Below are 20,755 nucleotides of genomic sequence, written 5' to 3'. Positions count from 1 at the left end.
GGATCTACATGAGGTGAACTGGCCCTTTAAGTGTCAGACCTACTGTTGATTTATTCATACACAATCTGACAAATTCTGTCATTCTGCATTATACAGTAAATTACATTTCTATGAATGGATTCTGCCTTTCCGTCCACTTTTTCAGCATCACAGAAACCACAGTGCCCTAATATAATGATGTTAAATTAAAGACTTTCTGCTCCAATTTAAGACATTAGGCCTTCAATTGTGGACGGTCAAATTAAGACTTTAAGACTATTAAAGTGCCTCTGTGCCGTGTATATTTGCCTTAGATATCTGGCATATAACCATTTTCTTTCCAGCAAAAAGCATGCAGAGGTACAGTGGAAATAGGAATATAAATAAATTTCCCTGTGAATAATAAAGCACATTTAAATTAGAAAAATTTATTTTTTTGAAACGGCCGAAATAAGCTTTTACATTAACAATACACATATGTAAAAAAACAAAAAAATAATACAAAACAAAACACAGCAGAAAAGCAACCTGGAAGAAAACAGCAATCACTGGACCAATCTACATTAAGATCTCCGGAGCCGCGAGTGCATGAGCCGTCCAAATCCACACGTTGGGGAACCTTCCCAAATTCACATATTAAAGATTGTCAGTGAACAAGTGTGTGTCTGAAATGATCCGACACTAAAGGACCGTACACATTCACAGCGGACATCAAGGCATCAGGAAGTCACACACACTTCCTCTTCTGACCAGCTGCTTGGAATATCAAGTCATTTAAAACGTAATCTGGTTTCTCTTGTCTTTTTATGCAAAATAGTTACTAATTGCTCAGCCACAAACCAATAATTGTTTTTAACAATGCATTATTTTCACACACAGCTTTACGTGTTGTTTTTTCAGCTCAAGATTAGTTATGTAATGCTAATAAATCATCCCTCAGTGTTAAAATAATAACTCATTTTAGCTTTACGGCAGACTTCAGGCTCTGTGCTAACATTTTCAGGTGATCCGAACACACATTTAAAACCTTTGTTTTAGTGCAATGACTGATTGACAGGTCGGTGGGCGGAGCTTACAGAGGCAATGTGATTTCTGACCACACAAGCGCTCCAAAAGGGGGTCAGTAAGATTATTTCATCTTTTTTTCAGCAAGGATTCATCAAAAATGACTTGTTCTTTTGTTTCGCAACGTGTTAGTTTTCTATTCATCAAGTAATCTAAAATATGACATGATAACATCATATGAGAATGATTAGTGAAGGATCATGTGACACTGAAGACTGGAGTAATGATGATAAATTCAGCTTTGATCACAGGAATAAATTACACTTTACTGTATATTCACATAGAGAACAGATGATTTACATTATAATAATATTACAGAATTTTAGTGTATTTTTTTTTTTTAATCTGACTGACCCCAAAGTGATTAAATTGCAACATTTCCAGCCCCTTTTTCACCTGTATTAGTGCTGCCCGTTTGAGATCGGATCACATGAGTGATGTTAAAACACATAAATCAAACGGAAAGTTTTTTCAGAAGTCCAATAGCGTCCTGTGTGACTGATAATCTCTCGTCTCAGACCGTCCTGCTCCTTTATCTAACGCAACATCTCTACATCTGACACACAAACACCAGGAGACATTGCAGATGAGGAGAAGTTAGCAACAGGGCAACAATACAGAACGTACAGGTACATGTATGCAAAAGAGAAAGAGACTATAAAATGCAACATCTTTCGCGGATTCGTTTGGCCAGACTTTTCCTCTTCTTCTTCCCGTTCTTTTCCTTGCTGTCCTCCATCTTCCTAGCACGGATTTCCCTCATGAGGTCAAAGAAAACCTGCAATCGAGACAGCACAACATCTGGAAAATGTTTCACTTCAAATCAATTCACATTTGCTTGTACTGTCAATGGGGGAAAAAAAACAATGGGACTCATTCACGAAATGTTTGCAAAAAAATAGAGCCCGGCCGATATGGGTTTTGGGGGCTGATGCCGACACTGATAGTAGGGAGTAAAAAAATTCAGATGTTGATATATCGGCCGATGTTCATTATGTGTGTATATTATAGTACAGTACCAGCCAAAAGTTTGATCACACTCTTCCATTGATGTCCAAACCTTCGGTACTGTGTGTATATGTACTAAAACCACAGGGGATTTAACAGACGCAGCCAGTAATACACTTCCTGAATATGATGACTCCTGAGAAAGGCTATGATTGAAGAAGAGAGACCTGGGAGGGCTTATATTATCAACCCGATCACACATAAATGCGTATAAATAGTACGAGTGTGCGTCTATATAAAATGCGTATCATATGCACGCAAAAAACAGCGCATCATATGTACGCCAAAATGAGTTTTGGCGTATACATTCCACGACATTGCACACTCGTACTATTTATACGCATTTTTCGTGAGATCCGGCTGATATTATGCAGAAGAGACTATTCTTGCAGGGGATATCACCAGAAACTGATTAGAATCGATATTTCATTGAAAACGGACATGATTGATTAATCTAACAAAACACTCATTCAAACAAACGGAGGATTTTTAGTTTTTCCTTATTTTTTTGGGGGGGGGGATTAAAAAGTGGGATGCATTTTGAAAAGTGGACTCCTACACGGACATCTATGCCGTTGTTTCTTGGATTTGTCCGATCTGATCTGAACGTCAGGAGATGAAAGATGAGTACCGAGTTTATTATGCTAATGTTTAAAAAGCTAGTGCTTCAGCATTTCATTTAACCCTTTCCTCTCTGGTGTATTTATTGCAAAAACGAGTTCAGAACATGAGTCTTGAGTGTTTTAGCTTTCAAATGATGCATAGTTTGTGATAGTTGATTGAATCGTTTGTATGAAACAGTAGTAAATAAAAGTAGACACGCTCACTTGCGTTAACCTACCCTCCCACGTTCCGGTGCAGGTTTGCCCCCAAAAAATCCTGTCTTAAACCAGACACTAACTGGGAGATTGTGTTGGTCATAATGGAAATGGTCCATTGGTGTTCTTTAAAGGTCCCGTTCTTCGCGTGTTGTCGAAGCTTTGATTATGTTTACAGTGTGCAATATAACATGAGTTCATGTTTCGCGTGTAAAAAAACACAGTATTTTTCACACAATTGCCTTATCTGTACAGCGCTGTTTCCTCTCCTAAAAACAGCCTGATGATTTCCTTGTTCTATGAAGTCCCTTCTTCAGAAACACGTAACGAGTTCTGATTGGGCCAGCGCTTCCCGTGTTGCGATTGGACAGCAGCTTAGCACACTTTGCCCGGAAAGGTCCCGCCTCTTACCATAACGTGTAGATACGCGCGCTCAATGTTATTGCAAAAATGTCTATATTGCCTTATCAATTTGAGCCGGAATCAGACCCGGAGAATATTGAAGAGGATCGATTACAACCTGCTCAGGAAAGACTTTAGCTGGATGTCTCAGAATGGTCAGCTGTCTATTCAGTAGTTTAAACTGATCATTACAAACACCAACAATCGATGGTGTCTGAATGAATTACTACACTTTTATATCCTACGTTTTTCGGATTCGTTTCAATTACCATCTAACGTTAGTTAACAAAGCTAAACAGCGTTGCACTTTGTGTCATGAGTTACATAAACTGTTAAACGGACCGACTTAAATTATAAAATACACTTACCGGTTGTGGTCCATAACGCCTTCTCCGGACAAAGAGGGAACTGCGTCATCTTTTAAGAATAATCTTTCGGCGAATCCGGCATTAAACTGATTGAGATTGAGGAAGCAGTCCTCAGCAAAATGTGCTGCACATAGTTTCATTGATCTCTACGTGCAGCGTCCGTGGGACGGCCAAACAAAGGTGATTTGACTACGGGATTAAAATAACAGCGTTTCAATGGCATAGCGACAAACACACTCTACAAAAACAATAGGGCTGTAACGATACACCAAACCCACGATTCGGTTCGTATCACGATTTTTGACCCACGGTACGATACAAACCTCGATATGGGGGGGACAAAACAGTTTTATTCTGTACAGTATTCTGTAGCCTATTTTGCCGTCAATACCATATATCTGTATGGTCAATAGGCTACTGCCGACATTTTCTTTGCGGTACCAATAGGCAATATATATTTAACATGAAGTATAGGGCCTCCTGTACATCAATACCAACAGAAACGCAGCGTCAGACACGCTTCTGGTGTGCAAAGAAAGAGAAAACGCCACGCAGCCGCCCCGCGGATGACACGCAACAGAAACGCCACGCTCACACCACGTTCCCAGCCGTCTGGGGAAGCTTCTTGAAACACTTACGGCAAATTGTGTGGGTCTTGTCAACTACACGATTGCCATCCTTGTTCTCCACCGGGTAGCTGAAATGTTGCCATACTGCTGACTTAAAAGTTGGACCCGGACAGGAAGGATAATTCTGGGAGTTGGAAGGGGTGTGTCGCGATTCTGCCTTCTCACATCACGATACAGGTTCGTGGACCTGCGTATTGCGATTTCGATTTCATATCGGATATCGTTACAGCCCTAAAAAACAACGCTTCCTATTCTTGACCTGCGAGAGCAAAAGGACCACGCCCCCGAATTTGCGTGTTACTGTGGGCGGAGGGTTCGTCAACAAACGGTTCTAGTGCCGTCATCACAGCAGGAAGTGCAGCGGTGTAGTCCAATCCGGCCATTCGCTGTCGGCTTTGAAAGGGAACTTCTGTTAAATAAAATATCTCGCTTGGCATTGAACTTTGAGCTTTATAATTTTACAGGTATTATTAATGCTCTAACAGCAACATTACACACTAACTAAAGTTTGAAAGATGGAATCGCAAAGAATGGGACCTTTAATTTGCACGTCATGAGTGGCTTTTCACTCCTATCTGCGCTTTTATGGAATTGATAATTTTCCCGTGTTTAGTAAATCTGGCCCATAGAGGACGTAGTTCCAATAGCATTTGCCCAATAACTGAATCAGTTTCAGGTTCACAGACCCAGTTTTGTACTGACCTTGTCCACGTTGGCGCGGGTCTTCGCAGACGTCTCCACATAGGACACGCCCCACTGATCCGCTCTGGCTTTGGCCTCGTCCGCGCTCACCTGCCTCCGGTCCTCCAGATCCGACTTATTTCCCACCAACAGGAAGGGGACGTTCTCGTCTTCCTTCACCCGCAGAATCTGCTCTCTGAATGGAGTATAGTTTCTGTCAAATACAACTCTAATGGAAATCAATATCCATAAAAGCAGTCAAAAAATAAACAAGAATGCCTGGGGAAAAAATGTCAAAACATTTTAACTAATGTGATTTAAATGTGTGCAAAGTTATTTTTCCCCCTCTACATCTAATTAAAGTACCATTACTATAAGAGACAGAATGAGCAGTGTCTGATTTTTAAAGAATTTATCTGCATATTATGGTGGGAAATATGTATTTGATCAATAACAAAAGTTGATCTCAATCCTTGGTTATATACGTTTGTTGGTCAAACGTTTTCTGTAAGTGGAGACAAGGTTTTTACACACTGTTGCTGGTAGTTTGGCCCATTTGTCCATGCAGATTTCCTCTAGAAGTGATGTTTTGGGGATTTCTCTGGGCAACACGGATTTTCAACTCCCTCCAAAGATTTTCTATGGGGTTGAGATCTGGAGACCCCTGGGGCCTGTTCTTTGTACGTGGCTAACTCAGTTAGCTGGATTTGACTGTTGACGATTTGGCTCGATCTCGGATCGTTTGGTTCTTCAAAGCTCATCCTGGACTTGCTGTCATAGCAACAGGTCCGTCAGCTCAAACCTGCTCGGGAGCTTATTTCATGTAAACAGGACTAGATCGCATCTTGAGGTGATATTTAAAATCTGTCCCAGCCACTGCTTCTTTATTACAAGACTTCATTACTGAACCAGGGGCAATAATAATTAAAAAAATATATAAAAGTTTATTTGAAAATAATATTTTAATGTAGTGTAAAATGTGTGTATAATACTATAGACACAGTCACTTGATTAAGAGATTTATTTGTGAATTGGGATGGATTCATTACTTTATAGTTGTATTGGAGGTTTACACACATTGTGCAGATTATCTCCGTCGTGCGTTAATGTGAGTGATGACGGATATTATGGGATGGCTGATGCAGCGCAAGAGGTGCAGATAATTTGATCTTGACTGTTAAGAAACTTTAATTAATATTGTCACATTACAAATCTGCTTCAAATTGAATTAAAAATGAAATTACAACATTAAAATAAAAATGTAAAGTGTGTACAAATATTATAAAATCGTGAATATAAATAATTGGGAATCATGTTCATCAAAACAGTGCACATTTAATTTATCTAACTTTTATGTTGGTTTGGTCGTTTGACTGTTTCCTTATAAAGGTCCAGAAATTAGTTTTTTCTACTTTGATAAGTTTTTTGCCAGGTGGCTTTTTAAATTATATGATGTCATTCTGTTGTCTTGACGCCAGCCAATCACTGCTGATCGTGGTTTCGAGTATCGATCATCTGCCCTCTTCAGGGAACACAGGCACGAGCAGTAATCTCAGACAACTTAATCCAGATATTTTAATCCAATCCGCAAATTCGTTTGAAGAACCAAATTAGCCAGAGATCAGTTATCAAGATTAAAAGATCTGGGATCGGTCAAATCATCTTGACAAGGTACGAAGAACGGGCCCAAGGACCTTGAAATGCTTCTTACGAAGCCACTCCTTCGTTGCCTGGGTGGTGTGTTTGGGATCATTGTCATGCTGAAAGACCCAGCCACGTTTCATCTTCAATGCCCTTGCTGATGGAAGTTTATACTCAAAATCTCAAGATAGATGGTCCCATTTATTCTTTCCTTTACACGAATCAGTCGTCCTGGTCCCTTAGCAGAAAAATAGCCCCAAAGCATGATGTTTCCATGATGTATCAGTGGTCTTGCATGTCTTCCATGTTCTAATAATTGCTCCCACTGTTGATTTCTTCTCACCAAGCTGCTTAGCTATTGCAGATTCAGTCTTCCCAGCCTGGTGGAGGATTACAATTTTGTTTCTGGTGTTCTTTGACAGCTCTTTGGTCTTGGCCATAGTGGAGTTTGGAGTCTGACTGTTTGAGGTTGTGGACACGTGTCTTTTATTTGCCAGCAGCCATATCACCCTGTAGATCAAGACTGGTTTCCCAATGAAGCTAAGCAGGGCTGAGCCTGGTCAGTCCCAGGATGGGATATCAATTGGGGAAACTAGGTTGCTGCTGGTAGAGGCGTTAGGAAAGCCAGAAGAGGAAAAAAAGCACTATATAAATTATTATTATTATACTGATAACGAGTTTAAACAGCTGCCATTAATACAGGTAACGAGTAGAGGACAGAGGAGCCTCTTAAAGAAGTTGTTACAGGTCTGTGAGAGCCAGAAATACCAAATACTTATTTTCCACCATAATTTGCAAGTACATTATTTAGAAATCAGACAATGTGATTTTCTGGAAAAAATTCTCTCATTCTATCTCTCATAGTTGAAGTGTACCTATGATGAAAATTACAGGCCTCTCATCTTTTTAAGTGGGAGAACTTGCACAATTGGTGGCTGACTAAATACTTTTTTGCCCCACTGTAGACCCTTTAATAACATCCGAATTCCTCTGTGGTCTGGTGGTAGAATTTTTGTAAACCGTGTCAAAGGTTACAGGTTCTAATCCACCCACATTTAGTTTTTTTCTTCTTTTTCATGTTTGTGTGCATTTTGTTTTGTGATTTTACAAGAAAGAAGAGTCTCCGCAATGGCATTAAGGGATCGATTGACGTGCTCGTATGTGTGAAGACCAAAAGAGAACCTAAACCCCGCCTACTTTGATTTGATTGGCCATCTCAATCATTTTGACGTTGACAAGTGCCGTTAGACCTGAGGCAGACCAGACTAAAAATGTAACTTTTTTGTCATCCTAAAATATAGAGCGCAGCGTAATGGAGAGCAGGAGAACAGTGCAAGAATTTCAAATATTGGGGGGAACAATTTGGCAATTTCTAATTATTGAGGCGGGGACTTGTCCCCCTCAATGTCTATGGTGCTTACTGCCCACAAAACAATAGTCATTTTATTATTAAATTAACTTCCTCCAGCACCACCAAATCAGGTGCTGACGCCACTGCTCTCAGTTAGGCCTAGTCCATATGTACACGGGTATTTTTATAACTGGAGATTTTCCTCCTCCATTTAAAAAAAAATCTCATCCACACAAGCAAAAAAAAAAAAACTTTGTCCACATGAAAACGCAAAAAGAAAGCGATGGCTGGCTGCCTGATTTCCACACAGACTGATGCCATGGCCTCGGTGAAACCCTTCTACAAGTAACTTTAGTTTGGACTCTGAGACATGTAACTGTATATACACAGGGGCAGGGCCCAAGTGGACTAGCTTCACACACTTGTCTTACTATTTAGTATTATTGCATTATGGTGCCTCTGTTCTGCAATACAATGAGATAACTGCGCATGTATCTGTATCCATGTGACAAGCGCTGTTAGCGGTCATTGCATAGACTCGACTCATGTAAACAAAAGGTTTTAAAATACCTGTGTTCGTGTTGACAGGGCCTTAGTCTGGAGCCCTGTCTAATGGGTCCTGCACACTGTGCGATTTTTCAAAATCCTTCGTGAATGCCATCCGGAGTTTTATATCATAAATGAATGACGGGTTCGGTGACAGTGAGCTGCATTACACGCGGGAGTGAAATGGCGGCTACAAATACTCTCTAGGTCTCGTTTTGGTCATAGTTTGTCTTGAAAAACCAAGATATTTGACGGCAGTCATAGGAGAAGTCACACTGCAGGACTGTGCACAGTGTGCACCCGGCTTAATACAATCAGACGAACAAAGATCAGTCCAATCAAGATCATCAATTCAAGAGCAACAGTTTAAGTCTAAAATCAATAGAGCTCTTTTAAATAAGCTGGAGAGCTGTAACTCACCTGAAATCGGCAGTTGCTGCAAACGATTCTAATTCAGTGATGGAGAAGACACAGAGGAATCCCTCCCCGCTGCGGAAGTAGTTATCCCGGATAGCCGCATAATCTTCCTGACCGGCTGTGTCCAGGATATCTATCTGCACTTCCTCGCCATCCAGAACCACCTTCTTCCTGTAGCTGTCAGCCTTCGTGGGCTCGTAGTCTTCTACAAACTGAGGAAAAGAAGGTGAATAAGTGTTAACATGTGGAGCAAAATCAGAACGATGGCCAAATATTGACCGGCATCTTGCTCATTGGGTTTTATATAAAGAGCTGGTTGATTATGATTTGACGTGTTTAGCTTTAGTGAGTGTGTGATGTCGCTGTTTGAGCAGAAACAACATCTGCAAAGTTATGACGATCACAGTTCAAAACAGGGCGATATTTTCTTCTACAGAAATCTCTTTTTAAGGACTAAAACAAACGGCTGGTAGGGACTACAATGAGTTAGTGACATCACTAACCCTAACATTTGCATAACCCCGGGAACATGTGGAAAAGAGGAAGAGTTCCTGTAGTCGAGCACATTTGGGAGTCGCTCGAGCTGTCGTCTGTCTTTCACATTTATTGATACGGTACGAACACAAATGCAATCGCACGTCATTAAGCAAGAGGACAACATCAGTTATAACCGTAATTAAACTAAACTATCCCTGTTCTCTCTTCATCAGCAGATATTATAACCGTAATTAAACTAAACTATCCCTGTTCTCTCTTCAGCGGCAGAGATTATAACCGTAATTAAACTAAACTATCCCTGTTCTCTCTTCATCAGCAGATATTATAACCGTAATTAAACTAAACTATCCCTGTTCTCTCTTCAGCGGCAGATATTATAACCGTAATTAGACTAAACTATCCCTGTTCTCTCTTCAGCGGCAGATATTATAACTGTAATTAGACTAAACTATCCCTGTTCTCTCTTCATCAGCAAATATTATAACCGCAATTAAACTAAACTATCCCTGTTCTCTCTTCATCAGCAGATATTATAACCGTAATTAGACTAAACTATCCCTGTTCTCTCTTCATCAGCAAATATTATAACCGCAATTAAACTAAACTATCCCTGTTCTCTCTTCATCAGCAAATATTATAACCGTAATTAAACTAAACTATCCCTGTTCTCTCTTCAGCGGCAGATATTATAACCGTAATTAAACTAAACTATCCCTGTTCTCTCTTCATCAGCAGATATTATAACCGTAATTAAACTAAACTATCCCTGTTCTCTCTTCATCAGCAAATATTATAACCGTAATTAAACTAAACTATCCCTGTTCTCTCTTCAGCGGCAGATATTATAACCGTAATTAAACTAAACTATCCCTGTTCTCTCTTCATCAGCAGATATTATAACCGTAATTAAACTAAACTATCCCTGTTCTCTCTTCATCGGCAGATATTATAACCGTAATTAAACTAAACTATCCCTGTTCTCTCTTCATCAGCAGATATTATAACCGTAATTAAACTAAACTATCCCTGTTCTCTCTTCATCAGCAGATATTATACCCGTAATTAAACTAAACTATCCCTGTTCTCTCTTCATCAGCAGATATTATAACCATAATTAAACTAAACTATCCCTGTTCTCTCTTCATCTGCAGATATTATAACCGCAATTAAACTAAACTATCCCTGTTCTCTCTTCATTAGCAGATTTTATAACTGTAATTAAACTAAACTATCCCTGTTCTCTCTTCATCAGCAGATATTATAACCGTAATTAAACTAAACTATCCCTGTTCTCTCTTCATCTGCAGATATTATAACCGTAATTAAACTAAACTATCCCTGTTCTCTCTTCATCAGCAGATATTATAACCGTAATTAGACTAAACTATCCCTGTTCTCTCTTCATCAGCAGATATTATAACTGTAATTAAACTAAACTATCCCTGTTCTCTCTTCAGCGGCAGAGATTATAACCGTAATTAAACTAAACTATCCCTGTTCTCTCTTCATCAGCAGATATTATAACCGTAATTAAACGAAACTATCCCTGTTCTCTCTTCAGCGGCAGATATTATAACCGTAATTAGACTAAACTATCCCTGTTCTCTCTTCAGCGGCAGATATTATAACTGTAATTAGACTAAACTATCCCTGTTCTCTCTTCATCAGCAGATATTATAACCGTAATTAGACTAAACTATCCCTGTTCTCTCTTCATCAGCAAATATTATAACCGCAATTAAACTAAACTATCCCTGTTCTCTCTTCATCAGCAAATATTATAACCGCAATTAAACTAAACTATCCCTGTTCTCTCTTCATCAGCAAATATTATAACCGTAATTAAACTAAACTATCCCTGTTCTCTCTTCAGCGGCAGATATTATAACCTAAATTAAACTAAACTATCCCTGTTCTCTCTTCATCAGCAGATATTATAACCGTAATTAAACTAAACTATCCCTGTTCTCTCTTCATCAGCAAATATTATAACCACAATTAAACTAAACTATCCCTGTTCTCTCTTCATCAGCAGATATTATAACCGTAATTAAACTAAACTATCCCTGTTCTCTCTTCATCAGCAGATATTATAACCGTAATTAAACTAAACTATCCCTGTTCTCTCTTCATCAGCAGATATTATACCCGTAATTAAACTAAACTATCCCTGTTCTCTCTTCATCAGCAGATATTATACCCGTAATTAAACTAAACTATCCCTGTTCTCTCTTCAGCGGCAGATATTATAACCGTAATTAAACTAAACTATCCCTGTTCTCTCTTCATCAGCAGATATTATAACCGTAATTAAACTAAACTATCCCTGTTCTCTCTTCAGCGGCAGATATTATAACCGTAATTAAACTAAACTATCCCTGTTCTCTCTTCATCAGCAGATATTATAACCGTAATTAAACTAAACTATCCCTGTTCTCTCTTCAGCGGCAGATATTATAACTGTAATTAGACTAAACTATCCCTGTTCTCTCTTCAGCGGCAGATATTATAACTGTAATTAGACTAAACTATCCCTGTTCTCTCTTCATCAGCAAATATTATAACCGTAATTAAACTAAACTATCCCTGTTCTCTCTTCATCAGCAGATATTATACCCGTAATTAAACTAAACTATCCCTGTTCTCTCTTCATCAGCAGATATTATACCCGTAATTAAACTAAACTATCCCTGTTCTCTCTTCAGCGGCAGATATTATAACCGTAATTAAACTAAACTATCCCTGTTCTCTCTTCATCAGCAGATATTATACCCGTAATTAAACTAAACTATCCCTGTTCTCTCTTCAGCGGCAGATATTATAACCGTAATTAAACTAAACTATCCCTGTTCTCTCTTCATCGGCAGATATTATAACCGTAATTAAACTAAACTATCCCTGTTCTCTCTTCATCGGCAGATATTATAACCGTAATTAAACTAAACTATCCCTGTTCTCTCTTCATCAGCAGATATTATAACCGTAATTAAACTAAACTATCCCTGTTCTCTCTTCATCAGCAGATATTATACCCGTAATTAAACTAAACTATCCCTGTTCTCTATTCATCAGCAGATATTCTCTGGCTAATCTCTCAACAGTTCCCACACCAGCGGTTTAGAGATTATCATGACAGAATATGCTAATCAATGAATGAAAGATTGTTAACTCAAACTCATCCTCTATTCCTTCACAAATGCCCTGTCTCATTCTACATGTCGTCTCTTATTCTTGAGTCTCTCCGTCATTGTCCAACTCCAGTTTGAACATAAAAGGCTAAACAGTTTCTGTCATTTTAAGTGTGTGCATGTGTGGTAATCAGAGCTGCTAATACGAGCTCTTGAAGCTCCAGAAAAGAGGCGGGGACAGGAACTAATTTGCATTTAAAGGGACACAAAAACAGTGCATTTTTTCTCACCCTCAAAAAGTGACAATTTTAACATGCTATAAAAATTATCTGTGGGGTATTTTGAGCTTAAACTTCACATACACACTCTGGGGACATCAGAGACTTATCACCCTGTAGCCCAAGACTGGTTTCCCACTGAAGCTTAGCAGGGCTGAGCCTGGTCAGTAACTGGATGAGAGACCAACTGGGAAAACCAGGAGCTGCTGGTAGAGGTGTTAGTGAGGCCAGCAGAGGGCGCTCACCCTGTGGTCTGTGTGGGTCCTAACGCCCCAGTGTAGTGATGGGGACACTATACTGTCAAAGAGCACCGTCCTTTAGATGAGACGTTAAACCGAGGTCCTGACTCTCTGTGGTCATTAAAAATCCCATGGCACTTCTCGTAAAAAGAGTAGGGGTGTAACCCCGGTGTCCTGGCCCTTACCAATCACGGCCTCCTAATAATCCTCATCCACTGAATTGGCTCTATCACCCTCTCTCCTCTCCACCTTTCGCTGGTGTGTGGTGAGCGAACTGGCGCCGTTGTACTGTGGCTGCCGTCGCATCATCCAAGTGGATGCTGCACACTGGTGGTGGTTGAGGAGAGACCGCTGACATGAGTGTGAAGCACTTTGGGTGTACAGTAGTACATTTGAAAGCGCTATATAAATGCCTCATTCATTCAAAGGGTCCCAGCAAACGTCCAAGGGCACCTAATAATATTTAACATATTAAAAGAACAACTTTTAACTAGAGCTGCCAGATTCTGTTCTCAAACTAAATAGAAACTAGGGATGCACAGATATGAAATGTTTTGCTAATGCTGATAAATCTTCATTTGAAAGCCAATAGACGATATATTGGTCGATAGATCTTAACTCAGATGCTCTACAAAGGTCAAAACCAGATCATCCAGCTGATATCATCGATATAAGGGGAAATTACAACAGAGTGGTTATTTATAAGATTACTAAATGAAAAAAACAAGACACTAATTAAAATATAATTGTAGTTTCATGATATCTGTGGAGTGAAACATCTTTGTAGTATGTGGAAAGCATCCTCACCTCATCATACATGAACTGCAAAGTTAAAGCAGACTTTCCCACACCGCCGCTCCCAACCATGATCACCTTGTGAAGCGCCAGCGAGTTCTGGCCTTTAGGCTTGGCTGCTGCCATGATATCGGTTTTGGGTTGGACTGAGAGGAGAGCTGTGAGGTTAATAGGTCGGGTCAGGGAGGTGCTGAAGGTCACTGAAGTGGGTCAGTGTGGGAGTGTGTGCGAAAGAAGACCATGTACACCCCCTGTGCACCTGGAGGAGAACAAATAAGATTTACATTCCTCTCTGAAATATTCAACTCACCGTAAAGCCGTAACAGCTCACATTATACAAGAAGAGATGATGCTAAGCTTACAGGCCTCTCTTAAGCATTTAAATATCATTTGCATATTATTATAACAGAATGTAATGCATCACGCCTAAAGAAGCCACATATCACAAAAACGCTTGTTCAATGTTCCCCTGACCAGCCTTGACTTTCACTTTCCACCAAAGCAACTGATTTATGTTCACAGGAAGTAGCAGTAACAGATCGACTCCCTGCGCAATTTGCAAAGTCATTTCTGTGACATCTGGATCAGTGTTGTAAAACACTGAGTTTTTATTATTGAACTAAAATATAAATAAGAAAAACTTCATGAGAAATTATTAAAACTAAAATGAAAATGTAAAAATAAAAAGGCTATTCAAAATATTAATAAATAATATAGTATTAGTATAATATATAATATTAGTATATAATTCAGGGCTCCAGACTAACATTTGAGAAAATTATACAAAAAAATTATCATTAAGTTAATTTAATAATAAAATGACTACTGTTTTGCGTTGTTTTGTTAATAAGTGCAGTTACTGATAATATTAAATGTTTGTTTATTGGAAATTGAACAGTGACGCACTAAACTTGAATTGATATGCAGATCAAATTTACTTTTATTAACAACAGTAATGTCTAATCATAGACTGTAAAAAATGGCACTTTAAAAACCAGACAGTTTATTTATAGTTCGATTACGGATATTTCACGTCATGTTCGACTGCATATTCGAATATCGAATAAAGTGACAGCCCTATCATGTATACAAGTAGTCAGATATATGAACTGAACCTTTAATTTTACCCGCTCAAAGAAAACACACTTCTTAAATGTATCAAACGTCAAACAAAACTCAAGTCTGGGCACAGAAATACACAAAAGGAAATACTAAAAGCCACTTTAAGAGGTGGTTTGGGCCACCTTACGGTCAAAACTAAAGTCTAAATGCATCTGGTTGATGAAACCACATATGTAAAAAATAAATAAATGTGTTAGAGCGTGTTATAGGCTATATGACGGCGCTATGCATCGCCACAGACGAGTATCGCTTCATTAAGCCAATGCATAAACTACCGCAAATTAAACTGAGGGTAAAGTCATAGGTGCTCAACATGCAATTATCTTCATTAACAGTTATTCATATGAGCAATAACTCATATTGCAGTCTTTGATTTTGAAATGATCTGATGATCAATAAAACGCCGCTCATATCTGTTGTTTTCGGTGACATGAACTCCATTAAATCTGCATAGTTTTGCGGAGATACATTTATGTGCCCAAGTATAAATTAAATCGTTTTGATAAATAGCTTTGATTTACACCCAGCAAATGTGTGTGTTCTCCAGGTCATGCGGGTTGTTCATAAAAGCCGAAATGTGCCCAGATGTCGACTTTTTAAGTAGTTGGAGCATTTTTAATTACTCTCACTCACGTCTCGCCTCCCTCTGCCATTGTATGCTACCGCGACAATACACATTGCGTGACAAATCAGTGCATTATAACCGGTTATGGTCTATTGCAGAACTGATACCGAATCGTCCACGTCTGCATCGCAATGCATCGAAGAAACAATTAATTTCGACACCCCTAATCAGCAGTAAGGGGTGTGTCTAGTAATGACGGGGAGAAGAGAGCGCTCAGTGCACGTCATTATTCAAATCACACGACACAGGACGGACATTAGCCAAGCGACGACAGAAAAAGAGAGATGGCAGATAAAAATAACACACGAGAGATGTGTGTGGAACAAGCAGCAACCTCCCGCGCGATCACTCTTGAAGCCAATACGGAAGTAATGTAAACTGCAATTCCTCAACTGGCCACTAGAGCGGCTCCAGAAGGAGCAGAATCTCACTGAGCCTCATGTTAAAATTCTCAACTTCACAGCAGAAAAAAACATGTTTACAGTCTGGTACAAATTGTGGTTTTGGTCTATACGGCTAATTTTGCCCTTCATGACGACTGTCAGGGGGTGAATTTTTTTTAAGCCTTAAAATTCTGCATAATTAAGGGCGTGGTTACTTTGAGTGACAGGTGGATAGCCATTTATCCGCCGTCTATAGTCATTGCTTCACCTAAGCTCCGCCCACATCCCACCTTTTGCCCATTTTCTGTTATCCGGGAGTGACTCGCGATGACTCGCTCACTAGATGGCGACGGCTTGTCTCTACTTTACGCTTCAGAACGGCGCGTCGGAATCCTATGGGTGACGTCACGGACACTACGGCCATTTTTTTTACAGTCTATGGTGTGGAATAGGGGTGTAGCGATATATATCGTGATATAAAAATGTGACGATATGTATCGTTGATGTAAACTATGATTCATTTGCGATATAGAGTTGTTTTATCCAAGGCTCAACTAGCTATAGTTGGCCTATTTTATATAAGGTATAACTCACCCAAACACACATTTACAAATGAACAACAAATGTAAACTATGTTATCATATGCTCACCATCATGTTGTTTTTTGTTTAACTTCCAAACACAAATGAAGATATTCTTTATGAAACCTGAGAGATTCCTGTCCCTCCATTTAAAGGGATCCCCTGGTGTTGAGACTTGTATGGCTTAATATAACATAAATGATGTCTCTTACTGAATTATGTAGTAGAAAACCCATGAAAGATCTACGTTATTTAAAAAATCGATTTTATATTTGGACCATGGGCGGCGCCATTTTGTTTGTGTTCTAGGTTGATGACGTAGAGTGGTTGAACTCCTCAATCAGCTGGCATTACCCGTAGCTATTTTTACCACAACGCAACTCGAAAATTGTTTCAGAGTTAAACAAAACCAATGAATTGCTTTGTAATTGTACTTAAAACACACTCAAACATACATGTGCAAACAAACTCACCTACACAAACAGATCGGCGGCCGGGAAAACACACTGACAGACTGCGTTGTCTCAATCGAGATGTTGGGCTGCTCAGTCTCCATGACAGGGGCTGAATCCGAAATCGACCCTATACCCTTAAATAGGGCATTATTTGAAGGGACGGCCATTTGTAGTGTTGTCCGACATCATAGTGGACATGTTCAAGTGCAGTCATTCAGTCTCACACCGCAGTGTACAGCCGATTTACAACAGCTGTCCGACTTCACGCACCCAAACATGTGGACACAAACTCTCTCGCTCACACAGACTCACACACACCCCAACAGATCGGCGCGAACACACACACACACACACACACACACATATGAGGCGCGAACAGATCGGCGCGAACACACACGCACTGCGTGCGCACATCACTATTCCCTGTGTTGATATCCTAGATAGACTGTTGATATGCAGTAGATTAACTGTAATGCCTATGTTTCCAGCAGAGGGAAATATCTAGGTAGGATGATGGGATAAAGTTAACGTGAGGAAGAGAGGCAGGATGTTTTGGTGATGATGCATGGGATTGGTTTGTGCATTAAAGTTTGAGCACGCTCAGTGAAACCTCAATCTTTAAACTTTCACTTTTAAGACACAAATTACTTTCGCTACTGTTGTTCACTAATACAACTTGAAGGAGTGAATGAAGACGAGTGCGTGAAGTCGGAGCTGTTGTGTGTAAATCGGCTGTACACTCGTTATTGCGGAGAACGTGAGACTGAATGACTGCACTCGAACATGTCCCTATGGTGTCGGACAACACTACAAATGGCCGTCCCTTCAAATAATGCCCTATTTCAAGGTATAGGGGGTCGATTTCGGATTCAGCCCCTGTCGTGGAGACTGAGCAGCCCAACATCTCGATTGAGACAGCGCAGTCTGTCAGCTGTGTGTGCCCGGCCGCCGATCTGTTTGTGACTTGTGTAGGTGAGTTTGTGTGCACATGTATGTTTGAGTGTGTTTTAAGTACAATTACAAAGCAATTCATTGGTTTTGTTTAACTCTGAAACAATTTTCGAGTTGCGTTGTGGTAAAAATAGCTACGGGTAACGCCAGCTGATTGAGGAGTTCAACCACTCTACGTCATCAACCTAGAACGCAAACAAAATGGCGCCGCCCATGGTCCAAATATAAAATCGATTTTTTAAATAACGTAGATCTTTCATGGGTTTTCTACTACATAATTCAGTAAGAGACATCATTTATGTCATATTAAGCCATACAAGTCTCAACACCAGGGGATCCCTTTAAAGCTACACTGTGTAACTTTTTTAGTTTATTCTTAGCTAAAAACACTTCGTTCTTTCAAAAATATATGTGCTCATTAATGTATATTTACTTCTTTCAAGTAATAAAGTATTCTCGTAAGTTTATAATATGCCGTTGAAAACACATACGGGTGAGGGGTTCGAATGCCGGTCGCCATGTTGCCCCTCCATCTTGAAAGTACAGTAGCCAAAGAGGGACATACCCGTAAATTCAAGCTTCGCCTTTCGTGTTTTAACACTCAATGGCACCGTGTCGAATGTGAAGAGGGGGAGTGCCGTGTTAATCTTGGACTAAATCAGCCACCGTAGGAGTTAAAACGAAATCAGAATTGAGAGGAACAGAAACTTATGTTCGCTGGATGGTCATATAGCTTTACACCGCTAGATGGGGGAAAATATCACACAGTGGAGCTTTAAAGTCCATTATTCCTCTCAAACGTAAAAGATCCACACAAAAAAATCATAAAGGCATCATAAAAACAAAATCTATACTAATCCATAAAGTCATCATTTAAAAACAATTTTGCGCACAAAAACTATACTCGTCGCTTCATCAAATGATTGTCCAGCGGCTGTAGTGAGATGGGCTGTGTGTCGATGTGTTTAGGGCCTTTATGGGTCTTGTGAGTGGGAATGGACTGAATGCCAATGGAGGCCTATCTGAAGCCTTTCTCAGCTTTACACTAAAATATCTTCATTTGTGTTCTGAAGATGAACGAAGGTCTTACGGGTGTCCAACGACATGAGGGCGAGTAATTAATTAAATCATTTTCATTTTTGGGTGAACTAACCCTTTAAGGAGGGAAATATAACATGTTGACATAAGTGATGACTGCAAAGCTGATACAAGTAAAGGAAGGAATGATTCATAACACGTGGCGTAATATGACTGAGCGTATGCATTGGTACATATAAGCACATTATATATGCATGCATGTACGGTATTTAGAGACAGGGCTGGGTCTGCGGAGCACAACAACAGCTTCAGTCACAGTACAAATACTAAGACATGGGAGATATAAACGCATCCATGCAGCTGTCTGTGGATTTACCCCACTAGTCACTGTTCTGAGGGAAATTACCATGTTTTATTGAGACATTTCAATCCAATGGAACTATTGAATATAGCTTTTTATCCAGGGGTTTTCAGCATGGGTTGGGGAGATAAAAACTGTGTAAAAATGTGAAAAGAAAAGAGAAAATAAATACAAATAATGATTAATAAATAAATATATTAAAATTATTATACAAATTGAAATAATACAATGAAAAATACTATTATTTTGATCGAGTTGTTAATTTTTATTTATTTTAAACATTCTTATCGTTTACTTATTCATCTAAGATATACTAATTTATTATATTATTCTTATAATGCTATTGCATGGGGGTTTCAGACTGGGAAAACAGTGTAAAAATGTGATAATGTACAAAATTACATAATGATAACTAAACCTTTACAATGATTAAAATAAAATAAAAATATTATAACAAAAATAATTTATAACAAATTATGAATAAAAAATAAATACAAATTGTAAATAAAGAAACAAAAATAATACAATAATAAATAACACTAATTAGATTAATTTAGATAAATTATATAGATAAATAAATATGAACAATTTGATTTCATTTTTATTTAAATAAATACATTTCACAGTACAGTTCAGTACTATAGTGAGTAAAAAAGAAACATTAATGCAACTTAAATACTAAATATTTTCCAAACAACACTTTAAATTGCTATGCCACATGCATATCAAACTAGCATTAATTTGGTCTTTATATATTTAAGTATATAGCTGCTTATTCCATTTTAGGATGATCATATTTAGTGGTCCATGGACAAAAATAAATAAAATGACTGTATTATGGTATTTTAGCCAAGCAAATACAATACCATAGTGTGTATCAAAATACCATGGTACATGTTACTGTATCACGGTGCTTTTTGTAAGGGTCATTTGTACAGTCTGCTCTCACAGACACACACACACACACACTAGCTGTCCGGCTAGTCATCACACACACACTCAAGGGTTCAGTAGCTTTTAGCACTCTGGATTTAATATTATAATCATAACGACACTGGTTGGATATCTGCCGTAATACCTGTGTTAGATCTCACCTTTGTGTCTGCTCGTTGAGCTTAAGGTAATCCAGAGACACACACACGGACTGTTGGGAAGGGTTTGCTTCCTCTTCCCTGCTCTCTCCGGTTACTGCAGCCTCCACATCCCGAATAAAGCCACCAGAATCGGGCCCAATCCCTCACACTCCGCTTCCGTCCGCGGTTACCGCGAATGTGAGCCGGTTGCTGCGATCTTTGGTGTGGCAGCAGTCCGTCATGGGTGTGTGTAGCGCCCGCCGATGATGATCCCGATAGGCGGGTCACATGGATCCGCTTCAGTTTTCCATGCAGGGAAGCGC

At 39.2% G+C, this 20,755-nt stretch overlaps 1 protein-coding gene across 1 annotated transcript; it reads right to left on the bottom strand.

Annotated features, from left to right (window-relative positions):
* Positions 1 to 391: 391 nt before the first annotated feature.
* On the bottom strand, positions 392 to 20,712 carry ralaa (v-ral simian leukemia viral oncogene homolog Aa (ras related)). Its single transcript, XM_067434445.1, has 5 exons — positions 20,454 to 20,712; positions 13,856 to 14,102; positions 8,909 to 9,117; positions 4,972 to 5,146; positions 392 to 1,822 (listed from the first exon to the last, which is right to left on the bottom strand). The coding sequence occupies exons 2-5, from the start codon at positions 13,967 to 13,969 to the stop codon at positions 1,700 to 1,702; spliced, it is 621 nt and encodes a 206-aa protein (XP_067290546.1). The 5' UTR covers positions 13,970 to 14,102; positions 20,454 to 20,712; the 3' UTR covers positions 392 to 1,699.
* Positions 20,713 to 20,755: the final 43 nt, after the last annotated feature.

Source organism: Pseudorasbora parva, chromosome 24, assembly GCF_024679245.1.
Source record: "Pseudorasbora parva isolate DD20220531a chromosome 24, ASM2467924v1, whole genome shotgun sequence".
In the NCBI taxonomy this organism is placed as follows: Eukaryota; Metazoa; Chordata; class Actinopteri; order Cypriniformes; family Gobionidae; genus Pseudorasbora; species Pseudorasbora parva.
This window is presented reverse-complemented; position numbering and strand designations above follow the sequence as displayed.

Excerpts from the sequence above, each read along its gene's own strand:
- ralaa (XM_067434445.1), bottom strand. The coding sequence starts at position 13,969 with ATGGCAGCAGCCAAGCCTAAAGGCCAGAACTCGCTGGCGCTTCACAAG. Across the intron at positions 9,118-13,855 it reads TGCAGTTCATGTATGATGAG|TTTGTAGAAGACTACGAGCC; the intron begins GTGAGGATGCTT and ends TCTTTTCCTCAG. Across the intron at positions 5,147-8,908 it reads GCAGCAACTGCCGATTTCAG|AGAGCAGATTCTGCGGGTGA; the intron begins GTGAGTTACAGC and ends TACTCCATTCAG.